The following is a 19,523-nucleotide window of genomic DNA, read 5'->3' on the forward strand; positions in this document are numbered from 1 at the left end:
GGCACATAGGAACATTGCTCAAAAAAAGTTGCAGTCCTTTGGGCACGGGCAGCACACACACACATTAGAAGAAAGAAAAAAAAGCCGTATCATTGAAAACATCCTTGGGAACTCTTCGAAGGACAGTCATCTGGTACTAATTATTGGTGGTTTATTTATTCATTTTAAAGGTAGTTTTTACCATTGTGATTGCCTGATGGATCCTGGCCTTGTGGTCTTACACCTGAAATTCGTTTACTAATGGATGGAAGGGGGTGAGGATGCTGCTAGTACTGTGAGTGCAATGCAGTCAAATCCTTTTTTGTGCCAAGTTATTACTATGTGGGTGTCGGCACATCAGAGGTTAATCATATAGTAATACAGACCGGAGAGCTCAGGTCTTCACACAGCTAAGACATGAGTGATGGTATTCTCTCCCTATCTCTCTCTCTCTCTCTCTCTCTCTCTCCCTCTCTCTCTCTTTCTGTCTCTCCCAGGTATTACGCTCTCCTTCCTACTTTCTCTCCTCAGCCTTTGCCAGTACCCCTCCTTAACTCTACCCCTCCTTGTTGGCTCATTCTGCCTCTCGGGGCTTTAGGTGTTGTTGCTGTCTCCTATCAGGCAGATAATCTTTGTCTCTTCGTTTTGATTGTTCTTGTGTTCTTCCTTACGATTAAAGATCAGGTAGTTTGCTCCAGTTCTCTTCCTTCCCTTTAATCATCTCCCCTCCCTCATACCTCTGGCTGTGTAGTCCCTCCCTATAGGCTTAAGCTTATTTGTTGTCTTTTGCGACCCCCCCCCCCCCAATCCTTTTCCCTCCTCTCCCTCTTTCTTTCTCTCCCTCTTTCCTTCTCCCTCCTCCCCGCTCCAGTGTTTCTCTCCCCCTTTCCTTCTCACTTCAACAGAATGGAAAGTGGAGCTGTCAGGTTCTGTCATCCTGGAGCCTCCCTCCTACAGTCACTCTTTGCTCTGCAAACATAGCTGCACAGAGTGGCACTGTGTGATACTGTACTGTGCATGTAGCTTGCCTACTTTCCATGTCCGTTTCTGGGTCTAGATTCCAAGAACTGCGCAGAAAGCAGGAAAACCGTTTGGAAAACTTGGACCTTTACAACCTGCAGACTGTCAGCACGGTTTCGTTGTACTTGCATCTCCCTCGTCTACTTCTCTACCCTCTGACATCCTCACCTAACCAGTCTTCAACTTTTCAGCAAACAAAACCCTGATTTCTCTCTAGCCGGTGTAACACACCTGTGTACACCTGTGGCTCCCCTGGCTGTCAAAGGGGTTAACCTGACAGGTCGCATGCTGCCTCCAGTGATCACGTATGCTTCCTGTAATGCACGTTTCGAAATGGCACAAAGTCATATCAGCTGATTGGGGATATCTGCCTCCTTTTCTGCGATTTTCCTGTCCTGTTTTGTGAGAACACGTCCGAGGTAGGTACCGCTTACATCCTCTTCTATAAACTGACTTGACTTTGACAGTTGTTCAGCATTATTCTAAGTATTTTGTACATTCCTCTTCTCTTGCATACAATTACTTTAGTAACACCTATGATTTGTGTTGTACCTTAACTACAAAACTTCTTTTAGTCCTTATTGGCTGAATGCGTCTGCAGGTTTGTGTCTTCACAATTTCAGCCTGCTGGGGGAACCTTCCATGCAGACACTCATTATAATGGTAATAATTCATCAGGCTAGTTTTATAACATGGGTATTTGTACAGTACATTGTGAAATATGCTTGTAACGTATTATAACAACTTCGTCACTCTCCCCTACACTTTATGGTTAGTATCCACATGTGCAATGATTTGATCTCCCTGTGCCATTGTTTTAGGTGTTTCTTTTGTGCTATAGCTTCTCCGCAGTACAGTAGCTTCTGTCCTACTTTCCACTTACTGTCCCTCCATTTACACCCTAGCTAATGTCTCATTCTCTTGGCTTGTACTTCTCTCACCTTTTGCAATTGACAAGTACTGTATATCTCTCTCCCTCTCTCTCTCTGCAAGTCTCCTCCCTGTCTAGTCTTCCTTGAGCTTTACTCTTTAACCTCATCCCTCCATCCCCTGTCGAGCTCTCACTTTTTCTGTCTTCTCCAATCTTTCACTATTTTTTTGTTCCTGCCTTCCAGCACGTTCTCCCTCGCTCACCCTCCCATCTAACCTCCTTTGTAAGTTGGACAGGATTGGGAAAACAGAACTGCTCCATATCTAGTGCCTGGTACGAGGTGTCCCTGGTTTGAGAGGTGCTGGTTGCTATGTCGTAGAGAAGCCAAAATGACAGATCGGCGAAGCCCTGTAATTATATCTCTGCCAAAATAGAGTAATTAGACTCTTAACACTCTCTCTGTTTCAAACAATCGTACATTATAGCCCAAATGTGCCATTTCCTATAGTTCCTTCATCCGTAAAATAATAAGCAGCAAATTGTTATCCCATGTACGTTTATTAGGGGTAAACACGTTTTCTATATTTGCACAGCAAGCTTTATTCAGCTGGCACTAATGTTACCATCCATCAGTAATGATAATGCATACAGTAATAATACAGCCATTCTTTCCATCAGTAAGAATCTCGTATCCTCCTTACTATTCTGCATCAGGCTGTATACTGTAAGATTCTAGGATTCCTTCTAAACCACAGCCTGCTGGATGCTGCTACTACTTTGTTCTTGGATGGATGTTCATATTACATAATGTGTTTTGGGTAAAATAAAAAAAAGGGGGATTATTAGTACAATAAACGAAAAAATTGCAATGGTAGAGCTGAAATGCTTGTCACCATATCAAACAATACAAATTAGAATTTTTCAAGTATGGAGATATGTGTGTGTGTGTGTGTGTTTGTATTATATACTTTAATGTGTATGGCATGAGTTAGAAAATAACATGCATGGTTATGTAGTAAAGAGAGAGATTCTCCGCACAAAGGTGTGATTTTTCTTTAAGGATTGATCGAAACTTTGGCGTGTCTGTCCAAAAACACTGTCTCTAATCTGGCATGACTATAAATCATAGCATGTGTCGCAACCCAGGCAATTTACATGCACACGTCCCAATCCCAGCATCCAGAGACAGTCCGGTTAGGAAAGTCTAAATCGTGCGCAGCAACCCTTTTCCCAAAAAAAGTAATTTCCGATACCAAACCTCAATGATACTAAAAATATATTCTGACTCTCTCTTGCGTTTCCTCCTGAAGGATACCCTGTTATAAAGGACTTCCTTATTACCGCAGTATATTCTCACGCTCCTTTTCTTACACACAAATCCCTTGAAAGCCTTGGACCCAAAGGTACAATTGCTTTTATACAAAGTGCATTTGCACCCCAGTTTGACCCTGAAATGCCATCCCCACACCACTTTCTGCTCATTGTTACTTTCACACTATATTTTTGTATAGAATAATTCCAGGCTTCTATTTTTTGCTATGACCAGACAAAACATACAGTATGTTATATCACAGTAATTCAAGGGTCGTCTTTCTAAAAATTGTTTATTTGGTTAATCATAAGTTACTCATAACCTCCGGTGTTGTTAAATCTCTATAGAGGATTTGGTTTATAGAAGATGTCATTTTACTAGGTGCATAGGAAAGCACATGTACATCGGAAGATTCTTTAAACCCAGTTTACTATACATTGCTAAAAGCGTATACAAGGTAGTATAAATGTAGATGACCGGCAGACATGACTTTAATGTTTATTGGTACAAATTAAAGCCTGGTAAGTTAGAATTCGAGAATCAAGTTGGAATTGTGGTTTATTTGTTCCAAAAGGTAGACAGTCGCTGTGTGTGTTTTCTTGGCCCTAACACGTCCGACCATTGAGTATTAATCGTGAGGGAGATTAAAACGTCATGTGAATACTGAAAAGCAAAAATATTTCTCTAAAATGAACTGCAAGCGATTGCTGTCTGAAATCAGAATAAAGCAACAATGTACAGCAACTCTTATCTCTGTTGTTTAAAAAAAAAAGATAGCTATATATTAGTCTGTAGAGGCTAAGTAATCAAACAGGTTTTGTGAAATTAAAATGCTCCAGAACATAAGCCTATGTTACCTTACATCATGTTTTGGTGTCACTTAAATCTCATACAGTTCCCTGAACCCATCCAAACAAAACAAAAGGCTTTAATGATTTCCTTTTCATTGTCTGTTTTGTCCTTGCTTCTGGGATGCTTATTTTAATCAGTTTGACTAATATCCTCATAATTTTCCTTCTAACCAAGATTAGACACAATGGAAATTTCCCGGAACATCCCTGTATTAACATGAACCGGCTAAATAGGAACTATATTCAGCAAATGCAACTCTGTTATATGAAAGTAGTGATAAATGGATGTTATAAGTAAATAGTTCTGGGCTACTCATTTCCTGCTATGAGGCGCTGACAGAGTTGGACTTTGGCTCTATATTATGACCTTTTTTAGTTTTAAATGTGATGATCTGACAGTTGACCCATCCTGTAGCACAGTAAGTAAAGTGCTGTGTGCCGGTGTTGTGGACAGTACTGTTGGGACGGTTTGACTAACATCTCATCTTATCTCTCACTTTCTCTAGGGTAGTAGTGGCAACATGTGGATCTCTATACTGCCCTCTCTAGTTTTACTGCTTCTAAGTCTTCCTGCGAGTACATGGACGTCCCGACCTGCCCGAGTCTACCTGTCATACAAAGGTAAGTTGCAGACATTGCACAAATGCAAATTAGATCAACTCCAGGGACCTATTTAATTAACAGGTGCCGTGTACACAAGTGCATTATAACCCATAGCAACGGATGCCTCTGTTTTGTAAACTTTTCTCGACTAAGCCTTTTATGTTTAAATCCCAAGCACCTGCCTGATGTGCAACTCCCTTTGGTGTCACCTCGGGGGAGAGGTAATGACTTTTTAACAAATTGGCCAGAAAAATGATACCTGCACTGTAGAAAATGTCATTCTTTGCCCTGTTTGCAGAATGCACTATGTCAGAAGCCCTAAAGGCAGCTGACAGGTCCCATTTCACAATCCTCCTTATTACCTGCGATAAAATATCTGCGACCTTTGCTACCATAGGGTCATTAAGGGGAAGAGATTACCTTTGTGTTATTGTGTGTATTTGACCTCTAACCTCGGAAGGTCACAGGAGGGTGAGGAATTGTCTCCTTAGGTTTCCTACAGAAGGAATTTCTTGGGGGGAAATATTGGCAGACTTGCGATATTGACATTATTAAGGGCTTGTGAACAAAGAGGGCTGTTTAACACCTATCCTTCCATAAACAAGTTTGTGCAATAAAAACACACCCTCATTGTCACCATTTTGTTCAGCTTTTTTGGCTGTAAAGCAGAGGCTGAATTCTAAAGCCATGCCCTCTCTGCAGCTCTTGGCAACAAGTTGTACACACACTCATGTTACAAGCGACAGCAAATTCTCTAATACGGTAAATTAGTATGAAAAGAACACAAGACCGGCTGGCTTTCTTTTTAAAAAATATTTCGGAATGATCTGAAGATTTCAATCTGTTCCTCGGCAATCAAGTTGGTACAAGTGACAGGTCTGCAGTTGTGCGTTTCTCTGTGTTTAACGTGGATCCCAGGCAGAACAAAGAAGGGTCAACAGGACAGGGCTGTTGTCGGGATTTTGATGTACTTTGTTCTTGACAAGCTCATCCCAAAAATACTGTGTTACCTCACCGTAGACGTGGGGACCTATTAATAGGGTGCACTGAGCCCCTCTTTCTGTGTGTGACAGCTGGGCTTTTATCCCACGCGTCACTGGGTGTGAAGCTGTGCGCGTCTCCACAGCAGGCAGGGTTCGGGGACACCCTCTGTGTGTCTGTGTATAAATCCTGAGACATCCTGTGTGTCAGGACAGATCTATGTATGAATAGGATGAGCTCACAGCCAGCGTATGCCTGCCGGAGAGAAGGCATGCATAGGAACGAGTCGGGTTTATGGGAAATTTAAGCGGAGCATGCCAGCTCTACTTGACATTCGTTATCTCTCTGCAATTCTTCCTCTATTGTAAACCATTGCTACCCCTTCACTTCCAATATGCCATTGCAACTTTTTTTTTTTCGTTTAGCTTACATTTAGATGTATAGTCATTATAGTACCGGGAAGTAGTGTTTTTTTTTTATAATTTATCTGTCCGGTCTGCATTTCTCACCTCTTTAGTGTGTGGAAGGACACATGATAATATATATTTACCATTTTAAACATAGTAGGAGAAGGTTTATTTAAAGGGGCTGTCTCTTTTGTACAACCCCTCCTCCAAAGCCCCTCGCCGTTACCTGACTCCTTGAACCATACCGTGCAGTTTATGTGAAGACAGCAGCTGCAGTTCAAAGCGCCCGGAGGTCTCGACGACACATCCAGTTCTATTCAGCAGAACACAATAGAACACTTCCAGTTTAGTCTGTTTCATAGGTCTGTACGGATTGGGTCCCCCTGCACTGTGAGCTGCAGCAGCTGCCGGCAAATAAACTGCGCGGTTTGGCACGAGAAATAACAGGGAACCCATGAAAAGGCCACCCCTTTTTTTTTCTACATAGGGGGCAGGACGTAGAGGGTTGGAGTTGCCCAAAAGTGCGAAGCCCTTTTAATAACACAATTAAAATTGTACCAATTTTTTTTTTTAGTCCTACACCAATTGAATATTAATTTCATCAGTCTAACTTTGTTCAAGACAGGTCAAATCTTTTTTTTTTTTATTTGCATGACCTTTTATTATTTTGTCTGGTGTTTTTAACTTTTGTTGGAAGGAGAGGTTTTTGCTTTTTTTGTGATGTGAAGTTAACAAAAATGTCTCTCTTGTGTAGGCCTAATGTCTGCTCCAGTATTTCTAAATTAAAAGGCGAAACAAAATCAAAATATTGTTTTTTGTATTTGAAAGTGTGCCACTTACGCAGCCATTACTAAGTACAACTTTAGTTAAGAAGCAAAAAAAAAAAATCAACTTTACTATGTTGCAACTCACATACATCTGGTTTAGTGGCCAGTGTGTTGCATGAATGCTGAAAGTGCACTAATTGCAATTTTGCAACTGTCTGTGTTTGTGAAATGCTACAGAATTTTCATTTTGGAGATTAGATATTAAAATATCTTTGTCACCACCTCAGATGTGATGGAATCAACTTCACATTTACTGTTTCTATGAGATGCGGTTGTCTATGGACACAGGGGTGACGAGAGGCGTGGTGGTGGTGGGGAGGTAGAGGTGGGGGAGTATTAATTAACCAGGCCCGGCTTGTCTGAGGGTCCTGGTCCAGCCATGGGGAGAAAGGAATGTCTTCTCCTCAGCATGTTTTGAACTGTTAATGAGTGGGTGTGGCCACACCATCTTATTTAGCCACACCCCAAGGGAATTGTGGGAATGAGGCTGTGACTCTGTTAATGTGTTAAACTGTGAACTTGGCAGAACAATTATAGGAGCTAGGAAAAGTCCTAAATCTTGAATATTAATATACACAAATCTACTCTCTGTATAGATTATTTAAAAAGAAAAAAAAGTTTTCATGGCAATGTAGACATATATATATATATATATATATATATATATATATATATATATATATATACAACGTGGAGTGTAACATAAGCGCCTAACTGTATCAAATTAATTAGTGATATAGTAACACGTGCAAAGTTAAAGAAAAAATCGACACTACTTATCTGGTAGTGAAAGCTTCGGTCACATGACCACCATGGGAATAAATAATATGTAGAAGAAAGAAAAAATTCAACATAGTGTATACTGTTTTCAGTGTTTCATAAATATTGCTGAACACAGCTTCATTAGGAACATATCAGTCCCAAAAAAACATCCACTTCACAATATATGAAGATTAAAAGACATTTAATTACACAGAAAACAGACAATGGCTAAAAAACAAACGTACAAGATGTATGACAAAAAAAGGCTTATCTGTCCATAAAATGGTACTCAGGTACTGCAGACCCAACGCGTTTCGTCTATCAGACTATCTATATATATATATATATATATATATATATATATATGCACATTCACATACCTACAGCGGGTAAAATAAGTTTTGAGAACATCAACATTTTTCTCAGTAAGTATATTTGTAGTGGGGCTATTGTAATGAAATTTTTACCAACTGTCAGCAATAACCCATGCAATCCACACATGCCAAGAAATCAAACCATGGATGTCCATAAATTAAGTTATGTGTAATAATGTGAAATGACACAGGGAAGAAGTATTGAACACATGAAGAAAGGGAGGTGCAAAAAGCCATGGAAAGCCGAGACACCAGCTGAAATCTATCAGTAATTAGAAGGCAATCCTGCCCCTTGTTAGTGCAAATCAATATAAGCTGGTTCAGTCTCCACTGATGGCCTATAAAAAGGTGTCTCATTACCAAGGTGTCACACAAGAAAGATGTCATGATGGGTAAAAGCAAAGAGCTCTCTCAAGACCTTCGCAACCTTATTGTTGCAAAACATACTGATGGCATTGGTTATAGAAGGATTTGTAAACTTCTGAATGTTCCTGTGAGCACTGTTGAGGCCATTATCTGGAAGTGGAAGAACATAATTTCACCATAAACCGGCCATGACCAGGTGCTCCTCGCAAGATTTCTGACACAAGAGTGAAAAGAATTATCAGAAGAGCCAAGGACCACTTGTGGAGAGCTTCAGAAAGACCTGGAATAAGCAGGTACAATTGTTTCAAATAAAACAATAAGTAATGCACTCAACCGCCATGACCTGTATGCACTCTCACCACGCAAGACTCCATTGCTAAAGAAAAAGCATGTTGAAGCTTGTTTAAAGTTTGCTGAACAACATTTGGACAAGCCTGTGAAATACTGGGAGAATATTATCTTGTCAGATGAGACCAAAATGGAACTCTATGGATGCCATAATACACACCATGTTTGGAGGAGAAATGGCACTGCACATCACCCCAAAAACACCATACCAACAGTGAGGTTTGGAGGTGGGAACATCATGGTGTGGGGCTGTTTTTCAGCAAACGGTACTGGCATACTTCATATGGTTGAAGCAAGGATGAATGGAAAAATGTACCGAGACATTCTTGATAAAAATTCCGCTGCCTTCTGCCAGGATGCTGAAGATGAAACGAGGGTGGACATTTCAGCAAGACAATGATACCAAACACACAGCCAAGGACACTCTCAATTGGTTTCAGAGAGAGGAAATAAAGCTGCTAGAATGGCCCAGCCAATTACCTGACTTGAATCCAATTGAAAATCTATGGCAAGAACTAAAGATCAGAGGGCCTGATTCAGACCCACTCGCGAGCGGCTGTCCGCTCGCAAGTGGGTCGATGTTCTGGACTGAGCATGCGCACGACGGAGGGAGCTCCGTCGTGCGCATGCGTCAGACGCGACGAGCGAAGGAAAGTCCTTTGCTCGTTGTGTCCGATCAAAGGGGGCGTGCTGTCAATGTTGATTGACAGCACGCCCCCTTTGGTAGGCGTGCCGGGGGCGTGCCTCCCGTCAAAAGCCGGCCCACTGACATCACTAGTGATGTCAGTGGGAGTGATTTTGGCTCTGATAGAGCCAAAATCACTCCGGAGCTTGCGGTTGAAAACCTCAACCACAGGCTCCGGCTCGCAATTTCGATGGTCGCGATGGTCTCGACCATCGCGGCCATTAAAATGCACGCTCGTATAGCCTGTGGGTGGTGACCCACAGCTATACGAGCGTCCAGAAGGACGCTCCATTTTCATGGAGGCCGGCCCTCATTCAGAGCGTGCGCTCTGCTCAGAGCGTGCGGCTCTGAATGAGGGCCAGAGTTCATAGAAGAGACCCACGGAACCTTCAAGATTTGAAGACTGTTTGTGTAGAAGAATGGGCCAAAATCACACCTAAGCTATGCATGCTAGTTTCTCCATACAGCAGGCGTCTTGAAGCTGTCATTACCAACAAGGCTTTTGTACAATGTATGAAATAAATTTCCTTAAGCGTGTTCAATACTTTTTCCCTGTGTCATTTCTCATTATTACACATAACTTAATTTATGGACATCTACAGTCAGGTGCATAAATATTGGGACATTGACAGAATGTTCATGTTTTGGCCTCTATTCACCACCACAATGGCTTTGAAATGAAACAAACAAGATGTGCTTTAACTGCAGACTTTCAGATTTAATTTGAGAGTAAATACATCCAAATCAGGTAAACGGTGTAGGAATTACAACGGTTTCTATATGTGCCTCCCACTTTTTAAGGGGCCAAAAGTAATGGGACTATCAACTCAAAAGCTATTTCATGGACAGGTGTGGGCTATTCCCTCGTTATTTCATTATCAATTAAGCAGGTAAAAGGTCTGGAGTTGATTCTAGGTGTGACACTTGCATTTGGAATCAGTTGCTGTCAACTCTCAATATGAGATCCAAAGAGCTGTCACTATCAGTGAAGCATGCCATCATTAGGCTGAAAAATCAAAACAAACCCATCAGAGAGATAGCAAAAACATTAGGTGTGGCCAAATCAACTGTTTGGAACATTCTTAAAAAGAAAGAACGCACCGGAGAGTTCAGCAACACCAAAAGCCCTGGAAGACCACGGAAAACAACTGTGGTGGATGACAGAAGAATTATTTCCCTGGTGAAGAAAAACCCCTTCACAACAGTTGGCCAAATCAAGAACACTCTCCAGGAGGTAGGTGTATATGTGTCAAAGTCAACAATCAAGAGAAGACTTCACAAGAGTGAATATAGAGGGTTCACCACAAGATGTAAACCATTGGTGATCCACAAAAACAGGAAGACCAGATTAGAGTTTGCCAAACAACATCTAAAAAAGCCATTACAGTTCTGCAACAACATCCTATGGACAGATGAGACAAAGATCAACTTGTACCAGAGTGATGGAAAGAGAAGAGTATGGAGAAGGAAAGGAACTGCTTATGATCCAAAACATACCACCTCATCAGTGAAGCATGGTGGTGGTAATGTCATGGCGTGGGCATGTATGGCTGCCAATGGAACTGGTTCCCTTGTATTTATTGATGATGTGACTGCTGACAAAAGCAATGAATTCTGAAGTGTTTCGGGCAATATTATATGCTCATATTAAGTCAAATGCTTCAGAACTCATTGGACGACGCTTCACAGTGCAGACGGACAATGACCCGAAGCATACTGCAAAAGCAACCAAAGAGACTAAAAAGTGGAATGTTATGCAATGGCCAAGTCAATCCCCTGACCTGAATCCGATTGAGCATGCATTTCACTTGATGAAGACAAAACTGAAGGGAAAATGCCCCAAGAACAAGCAGGAACTGAAGAAATTTGCAGTAGAGGCCTTGCAGGGCATCACCAGGGATGAAACCCAGCGTCTATGCGTTCCAGACTTCAGGCTGTAATTGCCTGCAAAGGATTTGCAACAAAGTATTAAAAAGTGAAAGTTAGATTTAGGATTGTTTAGTTTGTCCCATTACTTTTGGCCCCTTAAAAAGTGGGAGGCACATATAGAAACCGTTGTAATTCCTACACCGTTCACCTGATTTGGATGTAATTACCCTCAAATTAAGTTTGAAAGTCTGCAGTTAAATCACATCTTGTTTGTTCATTTCAAAGCCATTGTGGTGGTGAATAGAGGCCAAAATATGAAAATTCTGTCAGTGTCCCAATATTTATGCACCTGACTGTATGGTTTGATTTCTTTGCATGTGTGGATTGCATGGGTTGTTGCTGACATTTGGTGAAAATTTCATTACAATAGTCCCATTACAAATATATTTACTGAGAAAAATGTTGATGTGTTCAATACTTATTTTACCCGCTGTATATCACTGCCTTGAAAACTTCACAGCTCCAGAGTAAATCTCAGGGACTCTCTGAAGCAGGCCATCATTTTGTGGTCTCATTGAGCTGATGGGTTTCACAGCCCACTGCTTCTGCAGCAAAGGGTAAAGTAAAACCCCACTGTTATAGCCAATGGAGAACAGAACATCAAAGGCAATGCAAGCTTTATTTATAGAACACAACATTAGAAGACCGAAATCTAAATTGAACAAACAATTATGTCTATGACACTACACTATATTCATTTTGTTGCTTATTATTATTATCATTTATTTATATGGCGCCACAAATGTTCCGCAGCGCCTTACAAAGTACGCCTCACAGTTATAAGTGTTCCGTGTCACCATACATAAAGATTAATATGCAACAGCTCTATTGTACATGGCACCAGCTGCGTGGCAGTATTCATACCATATATGTATACAAAACAGACTTTTGCTGTTGCCACTTTCAATAATAATATACTGCAAAGTGCATTTAACGACCATTTAATAGTGTGTTGGGCTTATTTGCTAATATAGGAACCTCCAGAGAATTGGGGTCCCTTGACGGTGGGCTGCAAAGTCCCCATAGTTTTATTTGGTAGATACACATAGATTTGTAGTATATAATTGCTCGCGCCGACAGTAAAAGGCTTTCCGTTTTGTAGCATTATAGAAGTACATTAAACAGTTACGGATGAGTTAACAAATGCACTTTTTAACATAATAGCATAATTACAGCAGCTACTCGCGGCTAATTGAATTGACCCCTTAGAGGAGCCAATAGGAGAGAGGTCCCTGCTGGTGAGAGCATTCTAGAGGCGGTGGGCAGACACTCGCAGGGTAAAGGGAGCAGCTAAAGGAGGCCAAACCTGCTAAATTATGCAAATCAGCACCAATCATTACATCTTGTTTATTTCGGACGTAAGATCTGAGATTGTATAGGAACTGTATATAATGTTTATTTATAAGCATCACTCCTTTTTTTTTTTTTTTTTTTTACTAGGTATGTTTTTATAAATGTCACCTAGTGTGTAGCAGAACATACTGTATGACTCCATTGTTCATGCTACACAGTGGGTTTAACAATGTTCTACATGGATTAGGAAAACTGAACTCCAGATTGTGCGTTTCACCATTTGTTTCTCATCTTTGTGAGCTTGCCTTGTGCACTGTGAAGCTGGAATGGGGCCACATACCAGGCACAAAGGATGCCTTATGATGGGTGAGAAAAAGAGTGGAACAAAACCCCTCCTGTACAAACTACAATGCAGATAAAGGTGACTTCATGAGCCCATGGACTTTACGCTTGAAAATATATTTTTGTTGAATGTTTCAGTATTTTCCCAGGGACAAACTTTCAGCAGATGTAGTTGATTGGGGAGGGGGTTGTTATAAGATGATGTCATTGGTGCTTCGTTTTTTTCTCTCTCTCTCTTTCCTCCACTCTCTGCTGTTCCCCCTCATCTGACTGTGGGGCATAATTACAAAAAGTAATTTCACGGGAGATCCTCCCAAAACAGACATCCTCACAAAAGCTAAAGACCACCAGGTAAATCCTGGGCAGTCCCCCCATTTCCTACCACAATCGCGGCCTTTATAGGTTTCTATAAGAGCTGCTGAATTTTGAGCTCCAGAATGCCAAACAATCCGGATCGGGGTCCCGGTACATGTGGGCTACTCTTCTGCATTCTTCAGAGAGCGATCCTCCAGATCCCTCCCTTTTGGCTCTTATTAACGCATGTGCAGAGTGATTGCTTCCAACACTTCGTCTCAGGACAGAGCTTTCTCGGAAGCTCTGTCCCGGCACCTAAAGCATGGTAGTTGGAATCTGTAATTTGCATTACCACATTGCAATTACCAGCGAAAATATCTCGCCATCCCCTGTTTCTAAAATGAGAATTGTGGTAAATATGCCCCTATTTCTTATCAGCACTTGATTTTATTATATAGATTATGTATAGCATTATCTTTTTCCTTTGATCCATCCTTACCATTGTACTTTTTGGGACGTCCTTGCTTTTTCTCCTCTGCTACATCTATTTTCTGTAGGTGACTTGCTGCACACATTGAATGGTGGATATCTGATCTTCTCTTTCTATTGTGTACTACTAATGAATGAATGAATAAACTACCGTAGTTGTTAATTGTGGATAATTTAAATATAATATTATTAGTCACAGGTCCTTCACTCCACTTATTAATTATATTTGTGTGTATATATATGTGTGTATATAATATATATATATATATATATACACAGTATAAATATATGTATGTATGTATGTATATATATATATATATATATATATATCCAACTAAGGTGCGGCACTCACGGTACTTGCAAGAAATTCTTAGACAACGCGTGGCAGCAGTCAACGTTTCAGTTTATATTCCAAACTGTTTTCAAGACATATTACAAAATGACATATCTTACCTTAATATACTATCACCATACACCACGTGAGAGAACTGTTGTCCTCGCGCTCTGTTCCTTGCGTCGCCGGATAACGTATCATGCGCATAGCGCTGATGTCGTCCCGTTCTCGCGCACACCACGTGACCATCAACAACAACCCATCACCAAGCAATCAAAAATATTTTACTACGCTGGACAACAAAGCTACAATTAAAAACAAACAAATATTTCAATTAGTTACTATCAATCGCTATATGATATACATGGTGAAACTGAACCTGACATATATATCCATATATTATACATCATTTTCAGACAAAAGAAATAAAGGGAAGTTAATACTGCTCTGGAAAACTGCTGATCTATGAATTAATTTGTGGATTACATATTCGGTTGGATGGAGAGACCAGATATACTGGTTTGTGTACTGTAATACTGTGGCATATTTAATATGAACACTAATCTTTGTACACCTGGGTGTGCAGATAGAAGATGTGAACCCAAAAAACAGGACAGACCCAATAAACAAGCCACACCCTATTATGACATTATGGACTACAAAAGGATACTAACATGAAAACACTATTATGCTTTTAAATTTGAGGTACTGTCTGGTAAAGTAACAATAGCACAACAGTACATTTTCAAAGCTTGATGTCGTTTTGTTAAGATTTGTCATTTTCCGTAAAGTTGGTTCAGCCCCAATAAAATGGCTGCCTCCTGTGTGTAGATGACAAGTTCACCTATGAAAGTAACTTATACTGTACACCAAAGGTTCCCAAACGCCGCCAATACAGTTCAGGTTTTAAGGATATCCATGCTTGAGAACAGGTGACTTAATTAGTACCTTGGTCATTTTGATTTGACCATCTGGGCTGAAGCATGGATATCCTTAAAACCTGGACTGTAATGGTGGCCTTTGGGAACCTCTGCTGTACACCCAGATTCCTTTCAGGAGCCATTTCCATCTCTGACTGACTCTGTGCAGAGCAGCAAGTTTATTCTTTGCCTCAGTAATAATAATCTGCTAAATTGCTTTTGCTTCCAGCGGAGCTGCAGTGTGTGCCCTGTAGAGGAGAGGTTAAAATCTGATAGCTGACCGCACAGGGCAGATACGCAGACATGCATTTTGTAGACATCCCCATTGATTTTGCTTTACTGCAAGCTGTCTTGCACACATCAGCAGAGGCTTACCAATGAAAATCAGTACTTTTCCATTAAAATGTCATTTTCTTGTTATGAAACATGATCCATACACCTCAACGCCGAGTGTCCTCAGAGTCTGACAGCTGTGCGGTCCAAAGGTTTGAATCATCCTTATTCCAGTCTGCCGCTTCTCCCGAGTGGTAGGCTGCACCTCTAAGGCTGCAAGGCTATGGCTGAACTACTTTTCTATATTCTGATCTATATATTATACCTCAGGCACTCAAGCTTATCGAACCATTACAGATTTTACCAGCAATCGTGGAACCTGAGCGACTGGACCTCTCCATGTGGTCATTGCTTTCAATTAAGTCATAAAAGTACATAGTAGATATTAAATAGTGGACGATATATGTTGCAGTTTTGTGTTTTTGTATTAATATGCTATCTTTTGTGTGGTGTGCTGCAATTGTCAGGTTTTTTTTTTTGTCTTCATTTTAGTCTGTATGTTCAAGTGTCCAATTGGTTAATTTGGAAAACTTAATAATTAATACGGCTATGTTAATATGGGTTGGGTATGAAATAACGGCGGCTTAACCCTCCCCCTCCCCAAGCGGCTAACATCGAACATGCCCTGATTTCGGCGTCGGGCTAAAGATAGGGGTTGGGATTTCGACGCCTATCTTTAATCTCGAGTCCGGAGTCCGATGGCCTGCATCCTTGCTGCCGGTAAATTAACTATATTCCGTCAATATGATACAAAAACATTTCAATGATACCCCCAGGATGACTGCTGGTCAGATAAAAGTACTCTAATCACTTGCCACATGTGCGGTTGGTTCATTGAAATCCGTTCATTACACATGTCCACTGAACATGAGTCATGAGTTTTATATATATAATATAATATTATTTATTTATTTTTTTGTGTCGCTATCCCATGAAGAGATTAGCCGTGTTTTAGCTTAAATCACTGTGGCAGATTATTAGAAAAATCTTTGTGTTTGGTTTGTTTCTTTAGACTGCTGTTAATGATTTATAATTCTGGGGAGTATCCTATACCTTGCAATGTAATTACAATGACCTGGCCAAGGATGTAGTGAGCAGAGAGGCTTTGGAACTCCCCCCTGGGCTCTCTCTGATCTGGGTACTGGTAAAGAAACACACCCTCTTCCCCAATCTGCCATCACAAGACATTCTGAGAGTTATGGACACTTGTCTATCTGATAAGGAGATAGTGATTTTTAGGAGGACAGCGAAAAAAAAATGAGATGTACGTTTAACAGTTGCTAGACGTATTATTTAAAGAAACCAAAAATAAATGTTCTATGTGGGATTTCTGCTTTCACTAATTCACTTTATTAAATATTATCTTTCAATGCACGGATGACGTTTATAACAGTGAAACTTGTTGGCAGTGCATAATACTGAATAATACATTTGTAGTCAAATATAATTCTGCATAAAGGGGATGCAATCAGGAAGCCAGCTGACATTTTACTGACAGCCGGCTTCCCGACTGTCATATCCCGGCGAGGGTGAAATGCCCGGCATCTAGATGTAGACGCCGCTCATTTCCCCGACGCCGGGAGACCGGCGCCCGGCATCCTGATCGAAGGGATGCCGGGCGTCGCGAGCGGACAGCCGCGCGGGGGGGGGTTAAGTTTAGGGCTCCCGGGGGGGACTTAGGGTTAGGCGCCCCCCCGGGAGGTTAGGGTTAGGATAGGGGGAGGGAGAGTTAGGGTTAGGCACCCCCAGGGGGAGGTTAGGGTTAGGCACCCCCACTGGGAGGTTTGGGTTAGGCTAGCGGGAGGGTGAGTTAGGGTTAGGCACCCCCAGGGGGAGGTTAGGGTTAGGCACCCCCTGGGGGAGTTAGGTTTAGGAAGGGGGGGTTAGGTTTAGGCACTTTGAGGGGGGATTAGGTTTAGGCACTTGGGGGGAGATTAGGGTTAGGCACCCCTAAGGGAGGGTTAGGGGGTTGGTTAGTTTAGTTAATACTTACCTAGGGACAATCAGGATTTCCAGCACTGTCGGGCTGCCGCTGCCGGGATCTGTTCCAGTGTCGGGCTGCCGCTGCCGGGTTCTGTTCCAGTGTCGGGCTGCCGCTGCCGGGATCTGTTCCAGTGTCGGGCTGCCGCTGCCGGGAATCGAACTGCCTGCCATGCAGCTGGCGGTATTTCATACCGATTCCTCATAAAAGTATAATTTTTTAATTGTTATATACACATTGGCCATCCAACTATTGTTATCATTCATTCCACAGTCATTAAGTACAGCACTTATTCATTTTGCCATTCTATAGACTATAAATTGACATATGGCACTAAAAGGCTTTTTTTTTCACAAATTCATGTGTTTCTGTACTAAAAATTTCCTGAGGCTAGTACAAGACAATGTTCAACATTCACACTCCCGACTGTTGCTGAACTTCTCTTGTTATCAAAGTCAGACTAAGGGGCCCAGCAGGAGATCTAACCCACAGGGGCTGAGCCTTGATTCGGAGTTATGTTTTAGGTACAAAGTAACTTACAATATAAAGCTAACTTGGTTCTCTTTTGTTTTTGTGGAGTGGGGCATTTTACAGATTATGCTAGAGGGCACATTTAGACCAATAAACTCTACCTCACCCTTTGAAATATGTACTCAATCTTGGAGAGTGATAAAGTGGGGCAGATGTACTAAGCTCTGGAAAGTGATAAATTGGAGAGTGATAAAGTACCAACCAATCAGCTCCTAACTGACATTTTTCAAACACAGCCTGTAATATGACAGTTAGGAGCTAAGTGGCTGGTAGTTTACCACTTTCCAAATTATCACTTTCCAGAGCTTAGTACATCTCCCCCCAAAGTACCAACCAATCCGCTCCTAACTGCCACATTACAGGCTGTGGGGCCTATTTATCAACGAGTTTTATCAAACGCAACGAGTTTTATAACTCGTTGCTTATGATAATGGTGCTCTAGCCAATCGGCTCCCAGCTGTCATCTGTTTGAAATTTGACCGTTGGGAGCTGATTGGCTGGAGCACCATTTATCATACGCAACAAGTGTTAAAGCTTGTTGCGTATGATAAAACATATATGAGAAATGACAGATAATAGCTGATTGGTTGGTACTTTATCTCTCTCCAAGGATGAATCTGACCCTCACTGTCCATGGATGAATCTCTGACTCTCTGAGTCAAGAGTTGGGCAGTTTCCTTACAGGATGCCAAATTGGCAAACTCTTTTACCCAGTGCTCTGGGCGCATTCAACTCCAGTGTATGTTATAATGCAATGATTCTGGTTTTTGCACTTATCTTCCTCATTGTCAGCAGTAACCCTAATAGACAATAAATAAAACAATAGTTGGTACATGACAAGAAAACAATGCATAATATATTTACCATTTATTTGTCTTTTTTAGTTAATTTATCATTTGCTTTAATGATTACATGTTTGAGCAAAAAAGTATGGTTTATCGGTTTCATGGTTAGCATTACTGCCTCAAAGCACTGAGGTCATGGGTTCGATTCCCACCACGGCCCTAACTGTGTGGAGTTTGTATATTCTCCCTGTGCTTGCGTGGATTTCCTTCGGGTACTCCGGTTTCCTCCCACACTCCAAAAATATACTGGTAGGTTAATTGGCTCCCAACACAAATTAACCCTAGTGTGTATGTGTGTCATCATGTGATAGGGAATATAGATTGTAAGCTCCACTGGGGCAGGGACTGATGTGAATGGCCAAATATTTTCTGTAAAGCGCTGCGGAATATGTGTGCGCTATATAAATAACTGGTAATAATAATAGGGAAATAAAGCAAAAAAATTAATAGAGTTCGGTCTTTAAAATAGTTCTCACCTTTAGACATCCACGTTATTTTGGGACAGGCTCTATATAACCCTTTAGTGTGTGTATCCACTTAAAAAATGTTTCTTTGTACAGATGACGGGGTACTCTTAGTATGAAAATTCATAATATTAAAACATAACTTTCAATAATTTTAATTAAAACATTATATAGTGAGCAATCAAAGAGATGGACATAAATACAGATACACAAAAAAAACTTTTGAATAATAAATATAACATATTTGGAACAAATTTACATACTTGCCTACTTTGAAAAAGAATTTCAGGTAGATTGTAAAAGCAACACCTATGAGTGTGGCGGTAAAGTGGGCGTGTCCTACTACATCTGAGAGGCGTGTCATAATATTGACTTACATCCA

At 41.1% G+C, this 19,523-nt stretch overlaps 1 protein-coding gene across 3 annotated transcripts in view; it reads left to right on the forward strand.

The window, feature by feature from the left end:
* Positions 1-170: 170 nt before the first annotated feature.
* LOC148481472 (semaphorin-3F-like) overlaps positions 171-19,523 on the forward strand; it is a 71,646-nt gene continuing 52,293 nt past the window's right edge. Inside the window, exons 1-2 of one of the 3 annotated variants that reach the window (XM_088453396.1) lie at positions 171-1,418; positions 4,540-4,654. In XM_088453396.1, coding sequence (XP_088309522.1) covers positions 4,555-4,654 — 100 coding nt within the window. In that variant the 5' untranslated portion in view covers positions 171-1,418; positions 4,540-4,554. Of the gene's footprint in view, positions 1,419-2,166; positions 2,281-4,539; positions 4,655-19,523 lie in introns of those variants that run through there. The other 2 variants (XM_088453397.1, XM_088453395.1) reach the window with 2 other exon arrangements.

The sequence above is a fragment of the Taudactylus pleione genome, unplaced genomic scaffold, assembly GCF_031769625.1.
Source record: "Taudactylus pleione unplaced genomic scaffold, aTauple2 ptg000579l, whole genome shotgun sequence".
Lineage (NCBI taxonomy): Eukaryota > Metazoa > Chordata > Amphibia > Anura > Myobatrachidae > Taudactylus > Taudactylus pleione.